General features: G+C 40.1%; 1 protein-coding gene across 2 annotated transcripts in view; it reads right to left on the bottom strand.

Annotated features, from left to right (window-relative positions):
• Window positions 1-779: 779 nt before the first annotated feature.
• The window catches only part of cfap58 (cilia and flagella associated protein 58), a 74046-nt gene continuing 55970 nt past the window's right edge, over window positions 780-18855 (bottom strand). For both annotated transcript variants that reach the window (XM_028971505.1, XM_028971506.1), the window contains one exon: window positions 780-1561. In XM_028971505.1, the coding sequence (XP_028827338.1) occupies window positions 1441-1561 (121 nt within the window). In that variant the 3' untranslated portion in view covers window positions 780-1440. The remainder of the gene's footprint in view (window positions 1562-18855) is intronic.

Here is an 18855-nt window from a genome sequence, read left to right as displayed (position 1 = left end):
CCAATGTTTTTACACTGTTTTTACACTGTTGCAACTGGAGACTAATGTGACCATGTGTTTCTTGGTGCCGGTCCTAGACCCTGATAAATTGGAAGGCTGTGTCAGGAAGGGAATCTGGCATAAAACATTTGCCAATTCTTTGTGCAGACAATCATATAGGTTGGTGAACTGTGGCAACCCCTACCAGGAGACAACAACATGTGATTTTGCATCTGCCCAGGGAACTGGTCATTCTCAATCTGAACGACAGGTTTTTTTTTTTATTAGCTATGCCATCATAAACAATGAATATGAATAACATATAAATAATTGTTCCCTGAAATCAGGACGTCTGTGGAAACATCTGTTCAGGTGCCAGGACTGTTTAATTCTTTGTTTTCACCTCAAAGAGTTGTTTTAGCAAAAGATTTGTTGACTAAAAGCATTTGCTTTTTGTTATACGACATTGAAAACTGTAATTTGTACAATCACATAGGTTTCTGTTAAATGCATGTATTAGCATTTTGTCTGTGTTGACATATAGACAATAAGAATATTTTAAATTGTGCAACAAATACATTACACCAGACAATAATAGGATATGGCACATACCAATTCAAACCAGGACATCATGACAAAAACAACAGTGAAATAAGCGAAATAAAAGAATGACAGCCTTTATTTACATATTCTTGTGTACTTCATGATAGGCCAATTTTCATTAGCATTTCTCTCAATCAAAATGAGCACAACACTGATGTCTTTCCATAAAACCAAGGATCAAGCCTGTGTGGCTTAAGACAAATATTCTGGTGATATTGCAGTTTAAAAGGACACTATGCATTTGCTTCCTGCATATCAAGACAGGGAAAGTGATGAAATGCAATTATTCATGATGAGAGGCTTTTAGAACATACCGAGGCAGGGGGTGGGTGCAGCATGGGCAAGGCCGATTTTTAACAACTTCAGATCAATGTAAGTCTAATACTGGCTGTACTAAACACCCCTATTCAGGAAACTGAATGAACCTTTGAAAATGGGAAACTTGAATTTAATTAATGAATTACACTGCAACTGTTACTCGTTTATATATATTTTTTTATTTAATGTTTTTTTTTCACCCCAGTTATAGCTGCAGTAAGGGGGGATGTGCTTGAGAGCTAGCATGGGTGGGGTGGTCCTCATCCATGGGTCATGGGTTTTGGACTGCAGTTAAATATATATGTATATGTATGTATATATAGGAGCAAAAAAGGTAGAAACCAGAATATATAGTGAGAATTATAGGAAAGGAAAACCAAGCAACAAAATACTGAGCCAGACAGTGAAAGGCAGAGGTCAAGACCAATCAAGAAACAGGGTTAAATGAAGAGGTGAGACAGGGAAAAGAGGTGTGGAAAAGGAGAGAGGAAGGGAGAGGGAGAGATGAAATGGGGTCTGGGAAAAATAACTTGGTCACTGTTAGGCTGGGACTCGGCTCGACTGCTTCAGGTTAAAGCCTCCTCCAGTGAATCGTGGGCCATCTGCCCACTGAGGCTGGATCACAGGCACCCCCACCTGAGCGAGAGTCCGCTCCTTCTCCCTGCACAGCCACAGAGACACAAACATGAATACACAGATGGACCAAATACTCAAACAACCACATAAATACACAGGATCAGCAGCAAGCAAAAACTGAATTAAAAAAAGCCTATATTCAAGTCACAGTATACCAGTCAAATACATCATTATTAATAAAGATTAATTTAAAAGATTCATTTAGAAAGAAAACATACAAAGCTAAAACATACATAGTACAAAATTTACAATAAGTTTTAGTAGAAACAGTCTTGCTTCAGGTATTCCCATATCTGTTCTTGTTATCCTCACACACACACACACACACAAACACACAGACATTTCTATTTCTTTCAAATGCTTGGGATAGGGCAGGGGATAGGGCAGCAAAGTCTCCAGTGTAATTTTGCAGACTCTTATAGAGCCATCACTTTCTTCCAAATCAGCAATCATGCAATTAATATTCACTTGCCATGCAACATTATTCTGCAGGAATTTGTTGGAGGATAAAGACAATTGGCAACTGGAACCAGCTTTGCACTCTACCCACCCTAAAAACAAAACAACGAGAGTGGAGAAAGGGCTAAATTTATATTATGCATTGGAGTATGCTCACTGTTGGATATCTCTGCAGACATATGTGAAACTCACTTTGATTGCTGTTGCTATGGTGCTATGGCTCTGACTTGAGGATTCAGACTCTTCTGTGGCTAATGGCTCCTGACAATCGAAGAGTCCCTTCGTAATTACATTTTCAAAGATCCCTATAGCACTAATCAGTCAAAGGGGATCAATACATTTTACAAGCCCACACACCGATCAGCCTACAAGCCAGACACCCACCCCCCACCATAGCTGAACACACACACACACACACACACACACACACACACACACACACAGATCATAAACTGCATAAAATGCATACAACATTTTGAATGATTTAATATGCTGCTTCTATGGTGAAAGGAACTGGCAATCACATGAGCAGAGCAGAGGATTCAGAGGTCCACTCAACTTGAGCAGCACTCATAAGATATTTCAATAAGAGGAACTGAGTTCTGGCTGATAGCTTCACAAGTTCTTGTTAGAAAGGAGAAAATTACATTTGGAAAAAGTGTTTTGCTCATACAGGAGCTAGCAGTGTACAGATTCCATTACCTCTCTTTCTCTTCAGGCATAATCTTGTCTGCTGGTTCATTAGACTGATGAGATATTTCTCAGAGTGCTATTTTAAACCATTTATATCACTGTTTTGCATAACGTATTTGCATAGGGACCAGCAACCAACCACTAAACAAATGGTAAAAATAAAACAATAGTCAATTCATGACAAAATAATGCAGGGATTGGATTATTGCCAACACAATTATATTACACATGACCATGTGATATATTGGACAAACATTTGGCACACATTTGGACTGACATCACTGCAATACATCTTCTGTTTTGCCTTTTCAAGGCGTCATTGTAATTACTGTCCCTAATCAGACATAATATTTTGAGGTCCCAAGAGATGGGGAAGGGCTGTTAAAAACTGACATTTTCATTATACAGTGGAGCCACAGAAAGAAGAATGTGTAAATATGAATCTGCTGATATTATCATAACATTTTTATTTGATTACAAATGTATAGCAAACACAAGAATACATGTATAACATGATGATATCTCTTGATGTCTTTAAAAATCTATATCTCATAGCAAAAATAAAAAAACAATAATAAAAAGAAAAACTATTGCCAAACTTATTGATACCAATGTTATATTTGTTTGCATACTGAGCCCACTGTTTAAATCTGATTAATTAAATTGCAATAAATCTACAATCTTAAAAATGTAATATATTTTCCATATTGTCAGTATTGACGGCACCTGTACCCAATCAGGACAGCCTGTTATAAGGCGCTGTGTTTCTGCCCTTCTGTGGCTCCGACATTTTAGTGAACTCTTTTGTGAACTTGACCTGGCAAATCGCCACACGCCTGCGTGCCATCGAGCCTGGTTTTGTTTCTGTCCTTAATAAATCCTTGTTTCCCATAATGTCCCATTTCTGCGCTTCCTTCCCCCATCAGCTCGCCGATGTGACACATATTGTTACTGAGATGTGCTGTCATCAAAAAAAATTAAAAAATTAACCATTTTCCTGAAAGATTTTTAAGAAATATGAATTTATGACAAACAAAATAAACCCATATTTCAAATGTTCTAATTATATTATAAAGATGATCCAATATGTAAAAACAACAAACACTTATTTCACAAAAGAAGTCAAGTTAGGTGACAATTCCCAAATAAGGACCCGGAAGGAACACAATGAAGACAGCAACAGGCATAAAATGGCGGCTCACAGGCGTAGTAACTGCAAACTCATTTATCGATTATATCACATATGTTGTAAGCATTTTCCCAGATTGATCTCATCTCACGCTGACCTCATTTGTCTTGACTATGCCTTTGGATTACCCTTCTGCCTGTTGTTTGACCCCTGATGCGTCTGTGTCCTTGTGTCTGACAGGATGACTTTGCCACCAACCGGCATTTTGAACCAACTGGATGGATAAGATACGCTCACCCAGCTGCTGACCTCAGTGCAAATACAACAGCAAACACTCCAACAGCAGCAGGACCTACAGCAAGGCAGCAGCAACAAGGCCAAGCACTGCTGCAACTCGGGACCGCAGTCGCCAACCTCACCACCCATATACCAGTCATGCAGGCATCACCCACTCCACTGCCCGCACCCCATTCTGGGACCCGCTTCCCACATCGCAGTAGCATCTCCGGCTGAGCGCCTCTGCCCCTTTACAACGGACAAGCCTCGGGGTGTCGGAGCTTCCTTACCCAGTGCCGCCTGCACCTTTGCCTCCATGCTCCATCCCCCTGATCAAGTTTAGAGTGTACCCTCTGAGACATACTCCAGGGGATCCAGAGGAGGAGGATGGACCCATGCTTTTTGACACATGCAAGTGACCATACTGTAGCTAGATGTTTCTGCTGCAAATGTGAAAGAATTTGAATAGGCTTTGAAGTCATCAAGCCAGAATGAGATGTCCAGAATGTCCAGAAAGGTTACCTAACCAGTGAAATGGAGGAGGAGCACGCCCCCACAGAGTCTTGCCCATTTGTACACCTTATTGAGTGAGGAAACTGAAAACTAAGAGGTTATAAAGGCAGCTAGGTCAGCCTCTGTCCCAAGGCAAAGTTGTGTACCATATAGTGTGTGCAAATGTTGTCCAAGGTTCCTCCACCATCGGTGGAAGATCCTGAAGCTCATTTGAAATGCAGCAAAAAATAGGCAGCAAAGCAGTGGAGATATGCCAAAGCAAATATGGCAAACCAAAACACAAGAATTGCAAAACCACTGAACAGTTTAGAACCACCTCATTGCAAATGACTGAAGGCAAGAGCTTGTCATGAAGTCAGAGTTCCTCCTCAATGACAAATACATTGACAACTTTGTTCAAAAAGGTGGGATTGCTGAAATGCTGGGCTGTCTGGAGCACAAAGGGGCAGTTACAGCAATGGTGACTTGGTGGTCCTGTGGCTGGAACTTTCAAATAACTTGCATTCCACATACACTGGTGGAAGATGTCTTGCACAGACATCATGTGCCAGCCAAGACCAACAGGTTCATGACTTCAAGATGAATTATATAGGTGACGGACTGGAATATGCTTGAAAACGGAATCATAATTGGTTGAACCATGTCAGTAATCCTATTTGCACTGGCCATGACTTAAATAGCAGAGGTGGAGTTAGAGGCCCGCTAGAAAAATCTGGAGAACGTTTACCTTCAAATAAGGGCATTCCAGGATGACCTGATCATCACTACAACATCAGTACATGGTGCCTTGAGAAATTCATGATCTGGGCAAGAATGAACTTTAAACCATCCAAATCCAGATCCAATTATTTCTGCATCTACCACATAAAAACTGAAGGACAAAATGCTCTATTGTTGCACAATCCCAACCACGGTGAGGTGCCAAGACGATCAATGTTATTCACTTCCCCTGTCATACTATTCATAGTTTTATGGCTGATAGGTTTACACCCACTCAATCACGACATCCCAGATCAACACCTACACGACACAACCCCCTGTCCACACCAGAGCTGTGGACAGGAGTCCTCATACGGTGACAGTCCATGCCAAATTATATCCAACTGTGTTCCATTTCCGCTGCTGCCTAAGCCCCGTCCATTATATTTCAGAAGAAGGCTGCTATTGCTGCTGCCACCAGTCACTCACCTGCAACATAAAAGCTGTCACTACACGGTGCCTAAAAAGCCTGCCTCTGAGAGAACTGGCCTGTCTATACTACCACAGGGGCCTGCTGCTATTTGCACACTCTGTGGCTGACATCCAGAGCTCCAAATCCCTGGCGAACATTTCAGCGGAAGATATCATTCAACTAACCACTTTCTACAACCTCTGCCTAACTGTCTAATATCAGCAGACCTGAAGGAATGCACAACTGGTCACTGCAATAGTATAGTTTGCAACTTTGAGACAGCTGTTATAATCAAGCCTGTTCGGGAAATGAATGTCTGAGATCTCCAAGAAAAAAAAAAACAGCAAAACTAAATTGAATAATTGATTATCCCATCTGATCTGATTCAACAAAAGGGGCACTTTGCGTAACTGGCAATAACCTTAATGACGACCACTTGCTGTGTACGATGCTGTGGAGCTACAGTATGCCCAAGCCCCATGATAAAAATATAGGGGTTATCCTTGAGTCAAATTAATTCCTGTTAAGATCTGCTTTTACGAGCTAAGAATGATTGTTAGAGTCCACTCTATGTCAAGCTTTTAGTCTTTTGCCACTCAAATACTGTAACTGACTTTTTTTACAGTATCAATAATTTCTCTTATCTTTGCTGTAGCTGATCCTGCAGCCCACCTAGTTTCGAGTCCATAGTGCAGTATTGGCCTCCCTCCACTGGCTTCCAAGACAATAAAATAAAAAATCTTACTCTTGGTTTTTACGTCCTTAAATGGTGCTGCACACCCTACCTGGCTGAGCTGCTATACTATGTTCTTCTGAACAGAAATATTTGGAAAACTAGTGCTTTACCACTTTTAGATATAAATTATGGAATAATTTGCCTTTAGGTTTAGGTTTAAATGTAGACTTAAAACACTATTTCCATTGCTTTTAACTTTTTTTGTCTTTTTGTCTATTTAAATTGCATAATAAAATGTTTTTAATAGCCTTCATACAGCACATTTGCTTGACACTGTGTTGTCTTTTAATTGTGCTCTATAAAAAACTTTTTTATTCTTTATCATCTCTCTAACAAAATTTCTGAGCAGTAAACAAACAAACAAACAAATAAATAAATAAATAAATAAATATCACAAATACACATCCTTACTAGTGTGATTGGGCCTTAATCTGAAGGTTATGCTAAATACTTTGTGATAGGCTACATAAAAATGTATTTATTAAAATTACTTTTGATTAACTGTTTGGCAAAGTAGTTAAATTATGTTTTGAAGTCCCAGATCTTGTTGTCATTGGTCTGAGTCAATTAGACTCAGATATTGATATCAGAAAATTCACAGCTCCTTAGAAAGCAGCAGAGCGTTGTTATGGACATGGACTGAGACAATCACTGAAAATCCAAATGATGAGATGACAGCCACTACATGACAAGTGATGGCCACAGCTGAGCCCCTGTCAACAGGCATCCACCTCACAACAGAATGTCTTTTAGAGCATTATTTGGTCAAGAAATATGCTCTGCTCCCCCCAAAAAATGGTCATTTAAAATTTGAGTGGCACCTATAAAGAGTGGCTGTAACTAGCCAAGATGTCCAGGACAATGGCTCTTATATCTATCCCAGATGTTACACACTGACTCTTATGGCTCCGTAGCATGAAGGGGTAAGACACGTGGATCAATTTTGGAAAGAACTGGATTTTTAAAGAACAATACACAAAAAAGAAACCAAAAAGAGTAATACTAGAAATGTGTTGGCCTTTCAACCAAGCCAGAGCAATGGTACACCAGAATTTGCTCAAGGGGCTTCTTATAATTTCTTATGGACCCATTAGGTGATTAGGTAAGATGGAAAGTCCCAGGTCATGACATTCTGTGCTTTTGTCTTGCATGGAGGCAAAAAAAAGCAAAAAAGAGCAGATATTTTTGTGCAAAGAGAAAAAAGCGCAGAGATTTTGTGCAAAGTGATTTTGTGCAAGGATATTTTGTGCAAAGAGTCCAGAGTGATTGAAAGTGAGAGTGCTGGAGTGTAATGGAGTTGTATGCAGTGTTGTGGTTGAGAGCTCAGATAGCCTGCGAAGAAGCTTCTCCTCATTCTCTCTGTGTTGGACCTCAGGGAGCGAAAGAGCTTCCCTGATCGCAGCAGAGAGAAGAGTCATGTTGCTGGGCTTTCTTGGTGATGGGGGGATGGTGTTGAGGCTCCAGGACAGGTCATCTGTTATGTGCACACCCAGAAACTTCACACTGCTGCTCGGAAAAGTTGATTTCTTCTTGAAGTTGACAACCATCTTGCTGACACTGATCCTCCTCTCAGTACCTCCTACTCCTATTAGGTCCAACTTCCTGAACAGGTACGGGGGATAACAGTGTTGAATGCTGAGCTGAAGTCAATAAACAGAATTCTGAGAGTCGTGTGAGGGTTATGGCATTGTCTGAGAAGCGGGATCAGGCATTGTACGAACTGAAGTGAGTCCAGAGTGCTAATTGGGTTTGCATGTGACTCAGTACAGCGTCTCAAAGGACTCCATAATGGTGGGTGTGATTGCTACAGGCCGGTAATCATTGAGGCAAGACACAGTTGACTTTTTTTGCCACCTTGACGATCTTGGTAATTGTGAGACATGCAGGTATGCTGAAAAACCACGTATGTTGTCTGGTCCTGCTGCTTTCCATGGGTTTATTCTGTGGAGGGTTATCCTGACTTTCTATCCTATCCTCTGTTTCATGGAAAGAAAGGTCATCTTCATCAATAGCTCCCTAGGGCAGTGGTGGCCTAACGAGTAAGGAAGCCCTCTCCTCACAAAATTTTACATTTTACAGGACACCTGTTATATCCCTTGCAGTTTGGGCAAACAGATCGGTGGATGATGCAGTAAATATGGGATATTGCAAACATGGACAGCGTGACAGATCCTCTCGACCCCACGGTAGCTTCCGTAGGCCGCCGAGAGTCTGTCACGCCGACCAACCACGGCTCCCTGGAACTCAGCGGGGCGTCGATCGGCTGCGTCCACATGGTCGGGTCATTCTGTCACTGGTGGGCAGGACATGGCGATGAAGGAGGACGCATTCACACGATTTCACAGGACAGGGGTTTAATACAAACTACACGAGACAAGGGAACAATGACCCGAGAGTGAACAGACACGAACAGGACCCCTGCCAGTCCGGACTCCGGATCCAGAGTAACCCCTGCCAGTCCGGATCATGACAACAGCTCATTTCAGTATTTTGGGAAAAATGTTGTTTGGTAGTTGTAGGCATCTGAACAGTCAATGCTGAAGTTTGAAGTTCAGAATTGGTGAAACAACTGCAGATTTGAAAGCAGTGCAGACATGGCCAATCTTCAAGGAGCTGTTGACTATGCACAAGATGTTCCAAATCAAGATCCAAAGATAAAATCTGTAGCAATAGAATGGTATCAGAGAGAGATGTGGTTGGATTGCTGGAAGTCAGAAGTAATGGCACATCCTCTGGAGAGAGTGGTGAGAAATTGAGCATCACAGACAGGTTGGCAGGTGGCTCATTAATTGGAGGGAAGGCTCATGCAATTGCATCAATTTTTCCATCAAAGAGAAGAGCAAGCAGGGGCAGGAGGAGCTCTGATAATTGATGAAAAGGTAGGAAAAAGTCTGTGATATTTGGATTTAGATTGTTCCAGGTTAGACCTGTAAAAGAAAGTCTTGGCAGAGTAAGGTGAAATAAAAGAGAGCTGATGGAGGGGTGACGTGCTTTTATCTGGACAGATTTGTTCCAAAAACACGAATAATACTAAAATGTGGTAGAGAAGTATACTAAAAATTGATCTGTTGAAAACTAGGTCGTAATTGTTGCCAGTTTTGTGCGTGGTTGATGACTTGCCAAGGGGCCATTGACAGGAGCAGAGTAAGTGCACTAGAATAAATCTATTCATTAGGAAGGTTGAAGTCACTGAGAAAAATGGAATTCAGAATATATATATATATGTAACAGTAACACTGTGGAATTTGAAGGAAGAGAAGTTTGATTCAAGAAAATTGTGCATTCTGAAATGCGAATTTTTTGAGAGGAGCACACCAGTCCCCCCACCTCTGCAAATAGTGCAAGGAGAATGCGAGAAGCCAAAGGCAGAGGAGTGCAGCTGGGATAACAGTGTTCTCTCAAGAGATCTATTGTAGGTCTCAGTGAGCACCAAGAAGTGAAAACAGTGAAGAGATGGCAATCCAAAGAGGAGTTGGACTTAATGAGCTCAGAGATGGTGAGAGAGAAATAAACAGGCAAGTGTCTCAGTGCAGATAAGGATGCATTTGCACAACATAATGGAACATACAGTCGATTTAATTCTAAAGAAAACAATATATAACAAGACCAACACATGACAAGGAACAACAATAATTAAATGCCGACATTTATATAATACAAACTGGTGGAAACAATTAAGAAGCACAGGGCCAGGAACATAAAGAAATCCTGGTCTAAGGAAAAGTTTGGATCATCACAGTACCACTCCAGGGTGCCTTAAACATAATTGGGGGGATGGGGGCAATCCAGGGGATAAGAATAAGCATTGAGGCCGCCAGCAGCACCCAGGGCCCAGTCCATTAAATGCCAACCATTGGTGCGGAGATCCCACTTGGTCATCTTCCCAAACCATGACCCCACTGAACAAAGGTGAGGATGGGAAACTGATAAATTTGATTAGTTTTTTGTATCAAGAAATGAGAGGAGGTCTGACGCTGTTCAACTGAATTGGGGTATGCAAGAGCAGAGGGTTTGAGAAGGTTCTTAATATTAGTATAAAAAAAAAAGGTTCTCAGCCGAAATTTAGCACCATTTATAAAGGGGAATAATAGTTGGAGCAAGCAGTGTTAAGGTCATCTCTATGAATGTGATCAGTATAAAGTATAAATTTACTGAGCCAATCAAGACGCCGGCTAGAAGCTTTCATGGCACTGAGGTCCTGTGTGTGCCAAGGACAGGAGTGGGTGGTTGAAACCTGTCTAGTCTTTAAGTGAGCAAAATTACCAAGGAGATCAAAGTTGCAGAGACCATGCTGTCAGGAGAGGAAAGATTGTGCAGGACAGAAATAGATGAAGACAGTTAGGAGGCAGTAAAAATTGAATACTGATACCGTAGTAAGATACAGACTATCAGTGCTGGTAATGTTGAAGCTGCAATTGATAAGCTTATGATTTGAGATACCAGAGAGTGATCCTGAGACAGAGACATTATTCAGTCTTAATACAGAGCAAATCAAGAATATGGCCTTGACCTCAGCAAACGTGCTGTGATAAGTTAAAACCTTGTAAGGTGGCGATGAACTCGGCTGTGAGGGGGCATGTGATAACCAGGATGTTAAAGTCACCAAGTACAATTACGGCAGGAAACAGAGGTGAAATTACAGAAGAAGTTAATGAAATTCAGACAGGAAATTTGACAAATATTTGTGAGGGCGATTAACCAACAGTAACACCAGAGTAGAGGAAACCAGCTTTACAGCAATACATTGAAGTGAAGAGAGTTTAAAAAAAAGAATAGTTATAGTTATAATAATTTGGTTTAGTAGTCAGGGGGAGTCAGATTGTTTAAGTGTAGGTAGTCAACAGGTTGTTTCTAGGTGTCTAGGTGTCTGCATGTCCACTTGGTTCTGGTCAGAAAGGCCTTATTGGTGTTGGAGCGTGTGTTTGGTAAAATGAGAATAAAGCTGGAACAGATGGGAGAGGAGGACAGGGACACCTCCTGAAGCAGACAATGATGATCCATATTAATTCTTCAGCAAACTTAGCATTATACCAGTGGACACTGAGGTGTCGACATAGTTGGAATCGGCGCATCGGATCGAGGATGGCGTATAATCCCAAGCAACAGGCACTAACTGTAATTGATATGCGCTGGCATTCAAGATGTTGTGAAAAACTATGAATAAAGAAATCATGAATTCTTATGTGAGACAAATGGTTTCTGGTCCAGGGCAATTTGAGAACTTAAGTAAATACAAAGCAGACCACAGATGATTATTTCATACATATTAATACCCAAAAATGTGTTGAGTTATTATTTAATGTTATTTGGGTATGGATTGTCCAAATTCTTAAGAAGCTAAATGTCATGCTGATTATTTTCTCTGGAAGTGGTATTTGCATTTTTAGGTTGCTCCACTTCATTGGTTCCTCAAATGCCTGCAGAACTGCGTGTAAATTCCTGACAAATGCATGTTTTAATATGTGAAATGGCACAAAACAGAACAAGACCGTGTCAATGGGAGAGGATGGGACTGAAGCACTGAGAAATGCACAGAAATGGGACATGTTTCTCCAATAAGGGTTCGAAACAATATGGTTTGATTTTGTTCAGTGCTAACATATCCAAGATTGGTTTTCAGAACACCAGCTCTTTTCTTGCGATAAAAAAATTAATTGGTATGTAGTATTTGGAAACAGAATATTCAGTCTTCAATGTGGAGCAAGTTAATATGTAAATTAAGAGAAGATTAGGAAGAAAATGGTGATCGAAGGAAATGTGCCACATGGATCCTGGACTACCTCACTAACCGACCACAGTATGTGAGAACTCAGGGCTGTGTGTCAGACACAGTTGTCTGCAGTACGGGGGCTCCGCAGGGAACGGTTCTTGCGCCGTTCCTCTTCACAATCTATACTGCAGACTTCTCACACAACTCCACCAACTGCTTCCTGCAGAAGTTCTCTGATGACTCTGCAATAGTCGGCCTCATCACTAATGGGGACGACAGGGAGTACATGGAACTGACAAGGGACTTTGTGGACTGGTGCAAGCAGAACTACCTCCAGATCAACACTGGAAAAACCAAAGAGCTGGTGGTAGACTTCCGCAGGCACAAACATCCTCCACTGCAACCACTGGACATCCAGGGTATGGCCATTGAGGCAGTGGAGAGCTAGAAGTACCTTGGTGTTCACCTAAACAATAAACTGGACTGGACTCATAACACGAATGCACTTTATAAAAAAGGGCAGAGCAGGCTGTACCTGCTGCGGAGGCTCAGGTCTTTTGGAGTAAAGACTTTCTTTGACTCTGTAGTGGCATCAGCCATCTTTCACGGTGTGGTCTGCTGGGGTAGCAGCATCTCCGCTGGGGACAGGAAGAGGCTGAACAGGCTGATCCGTAGGGCCAGCTCTGTTCTAGGATGCCCTCTGGACCCAGTGGAGGTGGTGAGTGACAGGAGAATGGTGGCTAAGCTGTCATCCCTGTTGGACAACATCTCCCACCCCATGCAAGAAACTCTGACAGCACTGAGCAGCTCCTTCAGTGGCAGGCTACTGCACCCACGATGTGGGAAGGAGAGGTTCAGAAGGTCTTTTCTTCCAACCGCTGTCAGACTCTATAACAAAGACCTAACAGCTGACCACACATACACAGACAAACACACACACTTTGGCACATTCTGTTAAATTGTTAACTGTTTAAATTGTAAATTTGTACATATATACAGATACATATTTATGTTATTTTTTGTGATGCTTTTACCTTCTGCTTCTGTCCACTTTCTGCCGTGACAAGTGCAATTTCCCACTTGTGGGACTAATAAAGGTTTATCTTATCTTATCTTAGAATATATGTACCCTTCTGTCAAGTGAAAAACTCGCTTGATCATCTCTCATTACAGACTACAGTTTGCATTGGAGACCATAAACGTAGCTCCTGCAGTGTCCAGCTACCTAGAATGGAATAATCCATTGCCTTGTACAGTTTATTGGTAGAACAGCACATCTTGTCCATGCAAAGATAAAATCTATACTATTTTTTATAACATCTGTCATGCACCAGACCTATAAGGTTAAGATGTCACCTAATTCATCACATTTCCTATTACAGTAAGGAAGCGGCCCGTTCAAATTCCAAAGCCAGTGAGCAAAGTACCGTCCCCACACACTGGTCCCCAGGGGAACATCATGGCAGCCCACTCCTCACTAAGGGTGACGGATTAAATGCAGAGGACACATTTCGTTGTGTGCACAGTGTGCTGTGCTGCAGTGTTTCACAATGACAATCACTTGACTTTAATTCCACATCTTCGCCTTCAGCATAACCTTGAGAAAATACTATTTTTACATACTAATCATATTTACTGTGTAAGGCCCAGCAAAATTTGATTCAGTTTATTAATTTTATATTCTTTTGACCAAGCCAATTTCATATACATTACATATTCCAGATCCTATGACCTACCATAAGAACTACAAAAGCAGATTTTCTGCTTTTTGGTTCAGATTTTTGGTTCAACAATCTAATTTTACATAGAAAGCATTTCCAGTATTTTGGACCCACTGATACAGTCATTGATACAAATCTGATGGAGGGATAGTGGTAAAAATCAAGACAATGATGATATTTATGATGTTATATATAAAGTAAGTAGAAAGAAATGCAATTAAGGGAGTAGGAAGAGAAGCAAACCATTCACTTCTTAGCTTTTTTAAAAAACGAGGCCTCTAAACAATCCAGGCATCCCTTAGAGAACAAGACTGTTACTATTACTTTAAAGAGCTCTGAAGTCTACTGTCACAAGGCTTTGATCAGCCCATGCAGCAGGTACTGACAGCTGGTGATGAGCATGTTTATTTCATCACCTCATGTTTCATGTTGATGGCAGGGGGATTATGAGCGGACAGTGGTGCACAACACTCACACGCTGGTGAGGAATGAACACAGAGCTCTGAAGTCTCGTTGATGGGGTCAGGCAATCTGCCACGTCTGAGCGTGCATGAAGGGGTGTAAGATGAAGAGAGGAAAATGGGATGATACATAAAGAAAGTGTTGGTGCCTCTGCATATTACAGATTTGGCGCATAGATCACCTTTGGAAGCCACCACTATGAAGAATATTACAGTGAGAAAAAAAACTAATTTCGTTTGGCAGTCTGCGTTTCACACTGTCATTACCACCGTGATTGCGTCCACTTGTAGCTGGTTAAACAGGCCACCAGAGAATCATAATTAATCATATACCAATAGAATGAATTATTTATGCAGGCTTTTAAAATTCATTCATTAAAAAAAAGTATTGATTGGTTTTGTCATAATTGATGCTCTAAGCTTGCAAAGAGTGATTAGCATTTAGCCGTTGAAGGCCACACTTACTCCATCCCTAATCAGAGCCAACCAGCTATGCCAGCAGAATTGCAGCCTGGGAATAGAGCCGCTCTTGTTCAGACAGGAAGCCTCATAAGAAAACGTTGATTATGAACTGCAATTTTAAGGCTCTGTGCCCAGTCTGCACAGCATATACTCCAAGTTAACTGTTTAATTTAGAAGTAGAGAATGCAGACTGTTTTTTTTTCTCCATTTTATTGGTTGAACTGTGACTACACCTGCTGCAATTTGTATTCCATTCATTTGTGGATCTCAGGGTGTCTTTGAGCAGCGAAGAGATCGATCAGCCACCCATCAAGCCAAAACAGGGTATTTAGACATTCATTGGTGAGAATTCCAACAAGCTAACATAGGGACGAGGCACTGCTTGTGATCATATTAAAATGAAAGTGAAGTGAGGTGAAGAATACCGCTTTAAGCTGAAGAATTGCTGTTCTTTCTCCTCTACTGACTGAAGAAGAACCTTGCATCCCAATTCATAATGGTTGTATTCATTCATTCATTCATTCATTATTTTGACCAATATGCTATTGCTAAACGCTAATTCTTTATCAGCACAATAATAATTTGAAATCAGTTAAAATTTTTCATTTCTTTAATTTCGTTCTTGGTTTAGATATGTTTTTTTGAAGAATGACTCCTTACAGATTAGTGTGAAAATTTAAAAGCTGCAAAAATCTTGGTTCTTAATGCCATTTCTGTATCCCTCATCTAAAAATTCCATGATGCTAAAACATAGTGTCAAAATGCTGTGATGTTTTTTTTTTTTTTTTTTTTTTAGAAAGGTCTTCTTTGTTTGTACCCCCTTGTTTTTTCATACGACAGTTTAGAAAAGTAAATCGAGTTATAAAGTGTATCACTCACACTGCCTCTAAGAACATGAGATGTCTCGAGTCTAAACCCCCCCTCCATCACTTATAAGCTGTTCATCTCCATTATAATCATTTTTTTTTTATTCCAGTGTACACCATGTGTTTTGCTAAAGACATTTTCTGTCTCTACAAATCCACTTAACACATGCAAATATGAAGGCCCAAAGACAGCTGTCCCATCACAGGAAATAAAACTGATGAATAAAAAACAGTGCAGTCTAAAAAAAGTGTCACTATGTATATAGTTTTAATAAGCTTCCACCAATAATGTGCCCAAAAGAAAGCACAAGTCACAAACACATGGTTTTCATTCAATTAAACAGGACACAAACCCCTCACACAGACACTAAGCTTGAAACACAGGTAAAATGACAATTGACCGAACAAGGATGAGACGCAGCACGGATACATTTATACTTATACAGGGAACACAAGGCAAGCATGAAACTCCAGTCAAGATCACATTGGACTGGAGTACAGGAAAATGTGACAGCTTCAGCTTGGATGGCAAACCTTCTTAAGGCCTCATTTAAGCCAATGTTTTTATGCCTCAAAAGTCAGGACATACTCTCTAGGACCCAATGGAAATCAAATAGAAAGTATTTGCCTTCAATGTATTGTACTTATGAATATTTTAAGGAACATCAGTCAAATTTAAGACATTCTACTAAAAGACTGTTGTGCCAAAAGTTGCAGACTTTTTACCTAAGCAAGAGCCCTGTTTCAGAAATGATTCTAAAATTATAAGAAATTATAATAACTGTTGGTTCTCTAAAATTGTAATACATATCAGCACTAACAACATTCGAAAGAGTCAGTCAGAAAAAAAAAAAAAAACAATTTTAAAGATGTCAAGGTCAATAATTTGCTCTGGTCCCAATCGAAGCTGACATGGTGATAAAATGTATATTAGAGTAGTTGGAGTGGTGTTAACAAAATAATATTGGCTTTGTTAATTGGAAATTCTTTGAGATAAGACCTGAACTAATTAGGAGAGATGGCATTCATCCCACTTAACCTATAGACTTTTTACTCCCATTGACACCCATGAGCACAGTCCAGGCTGCAGTCAAACCATCTTATTCAACTGCCTGCTGTTCCTAGTAAACCCAACCAGAGACCGCATTTAACTGATTAAACCCAAACATGCTGTATCATAATAACCGGATTAGAGTTAAGTTGAACTCACCAAATTTCCAACAATGGCTCTGTAAAGCTTAAAAATAAGACCTTTATCACAGAAAACTGAATTAATTAATGAGCCTATTACAGATAAGTCAATAGACTTTGTCTGCCTTACAGAAACTGGGCTTAAGCAAGGTGACTACATTATTCTCAATGAAGTGACTCCTCCTGGTTACCGCTGTATAAACAATCCACACATTGGTCAGTTTGATGCTGGAGTGGCAACCATATATGACTCTGATATCAGTGTCTCACAGCCACATACGTTTGCACAGTTGAAGTTCTGCTTATGAAGATTGTTAGTACTGGCACTAGATAAAAGTCAGATAGTCTGTCAATACTTTTTCTATATGATTTTTCAGATTTCTTATACATACCTGGGAAGTATAATTACAAGGGGATTTTAGTTGGTGACTTCAATATTCAAATAGACACGTTGGACAATTCTCCTAAACAGATTCTACATCTATTTGATGTATTTGAGGGTGATAGTAGTGGGTAACACACTCGCCTATGAACCAGAAGGCTGAGGTTCAAATCCCATTACTACCATTGTGTCCCTGAGCAAGACTCTTAACCCTAAATTGCTCCAGGGGATTGTCCCTGTAACTACTGATTGTAAGTCGCTCTGGATAAGGGCGTCTGATAAATGCTGTAAATGTAAATTTAAATGTATTTGTGATTCTTTAGTGTCACCCAAAGTGTGATAAGCCCAACCCATGTAAGTGTGAATGTTAGAAGAAACATTTCAGTCTGGGTTTAAACAAAACCATAGAACAGAAACTGCCCTACTAAAAGTACTAAATGTCCTTCTGCTGTCATCTGACCAGGACCTTATCGCTGTACTAGATCTCCTAGTTAGATATACTTGGGATACGTGGGTCAGCCATCTTCTGGTTCAAATCCTACTTGTCGGAACACTGACTAAGGAAGTGTACCCAAGTGTACATTTGTCTATTTGTGTATTGTACACAGATGACACCAATTGTATACAGATGACACCAAGTGTACAGATGACACCAAGTGTACCCAAGTGTACATTTGTCTATTTGTCTATTTTATATTTTAAATATACTTATTTAATGCAATAAAAGGCAATTTGTTTATATATTGTGATTTTTCTGGATTTTAAAAAAGATTCTGTCTCTCAGCTCACTTATGATGAAAATTACAGATCTCTCTATTCTTTTCAAGTGGGAAAATGTAAAAAATTGTCAGTGTATCAAAAACTGTAAAAATAAATAAATACATAAATAAATAAATGTTTTCTGCACTGTAAATTATTTTTATGTTTATAGTACCAAAAGGAAAAGTAGAGTGATTTGTTATGCATCTAGTGTCAATCAATCAATTTCAAATAAGTATATTTAAATGCAATTTATTCACTTTTGCTCAAGTGGACCTTTAAGAGAGGACTTATTTACAATGGGGTTTACAAAAAAGTATTTGACAGCCACCGATTCTGCCCCAATTAAAAAGATAAAAGAGGACTGTGATTTTTGTCATATAGACATTTCAACTGCGACAAATGTTAAAAAATAAGTCCAGGAAATCATGTATTTTTTTTAATTTTGCAGAAAATAAGCAGTTGGTCAATAGCAAAACTTCACCTTAATACATTTTAATGTAATCTAGGTTGGCAATGACAGGTTAAATGTATGGTATTATTGCCCATTCTTCTATGCAGATCTTCTCAAGAGTTATGATGTTTTGGGGCTGTCACTGGACACATATTCTCTATTGGATTGATGTTCTTTGGATGGAACTCACCATTCTTTCCCCTCCAAACATGAGTTCTATTTTGGTCTCATCAACCACACAACATTCTCCCAATCCTCCTCTGGATCATCCAGATGGTCTCTGGCAAACTTTAGATAGCCCTGGACATGTGCTGGCATAAGCAGGGTGACCTTTTG

The sequence above is a fragment of the Denticeps clupeoides genome, chromosome 3, assembly GCF_900700375.1.
Source record: "Denticeps clupeoides chromosome 3, fDenClu1.1, whole genome shotgun sequence".
Taxonomy (NCBI): domain Eukaryota; kingdom Metazoa; phylum Chordata; class Actinopteri; order Clupeiformes; family Denticipitidae; genus Denticeps; species Denticeps clupeoides.
The sequence above is the reverse complement of the archived record's forward strand: the minus strand, read 5'-3'. Positions and strand labels throughout refer to the sequence as shown.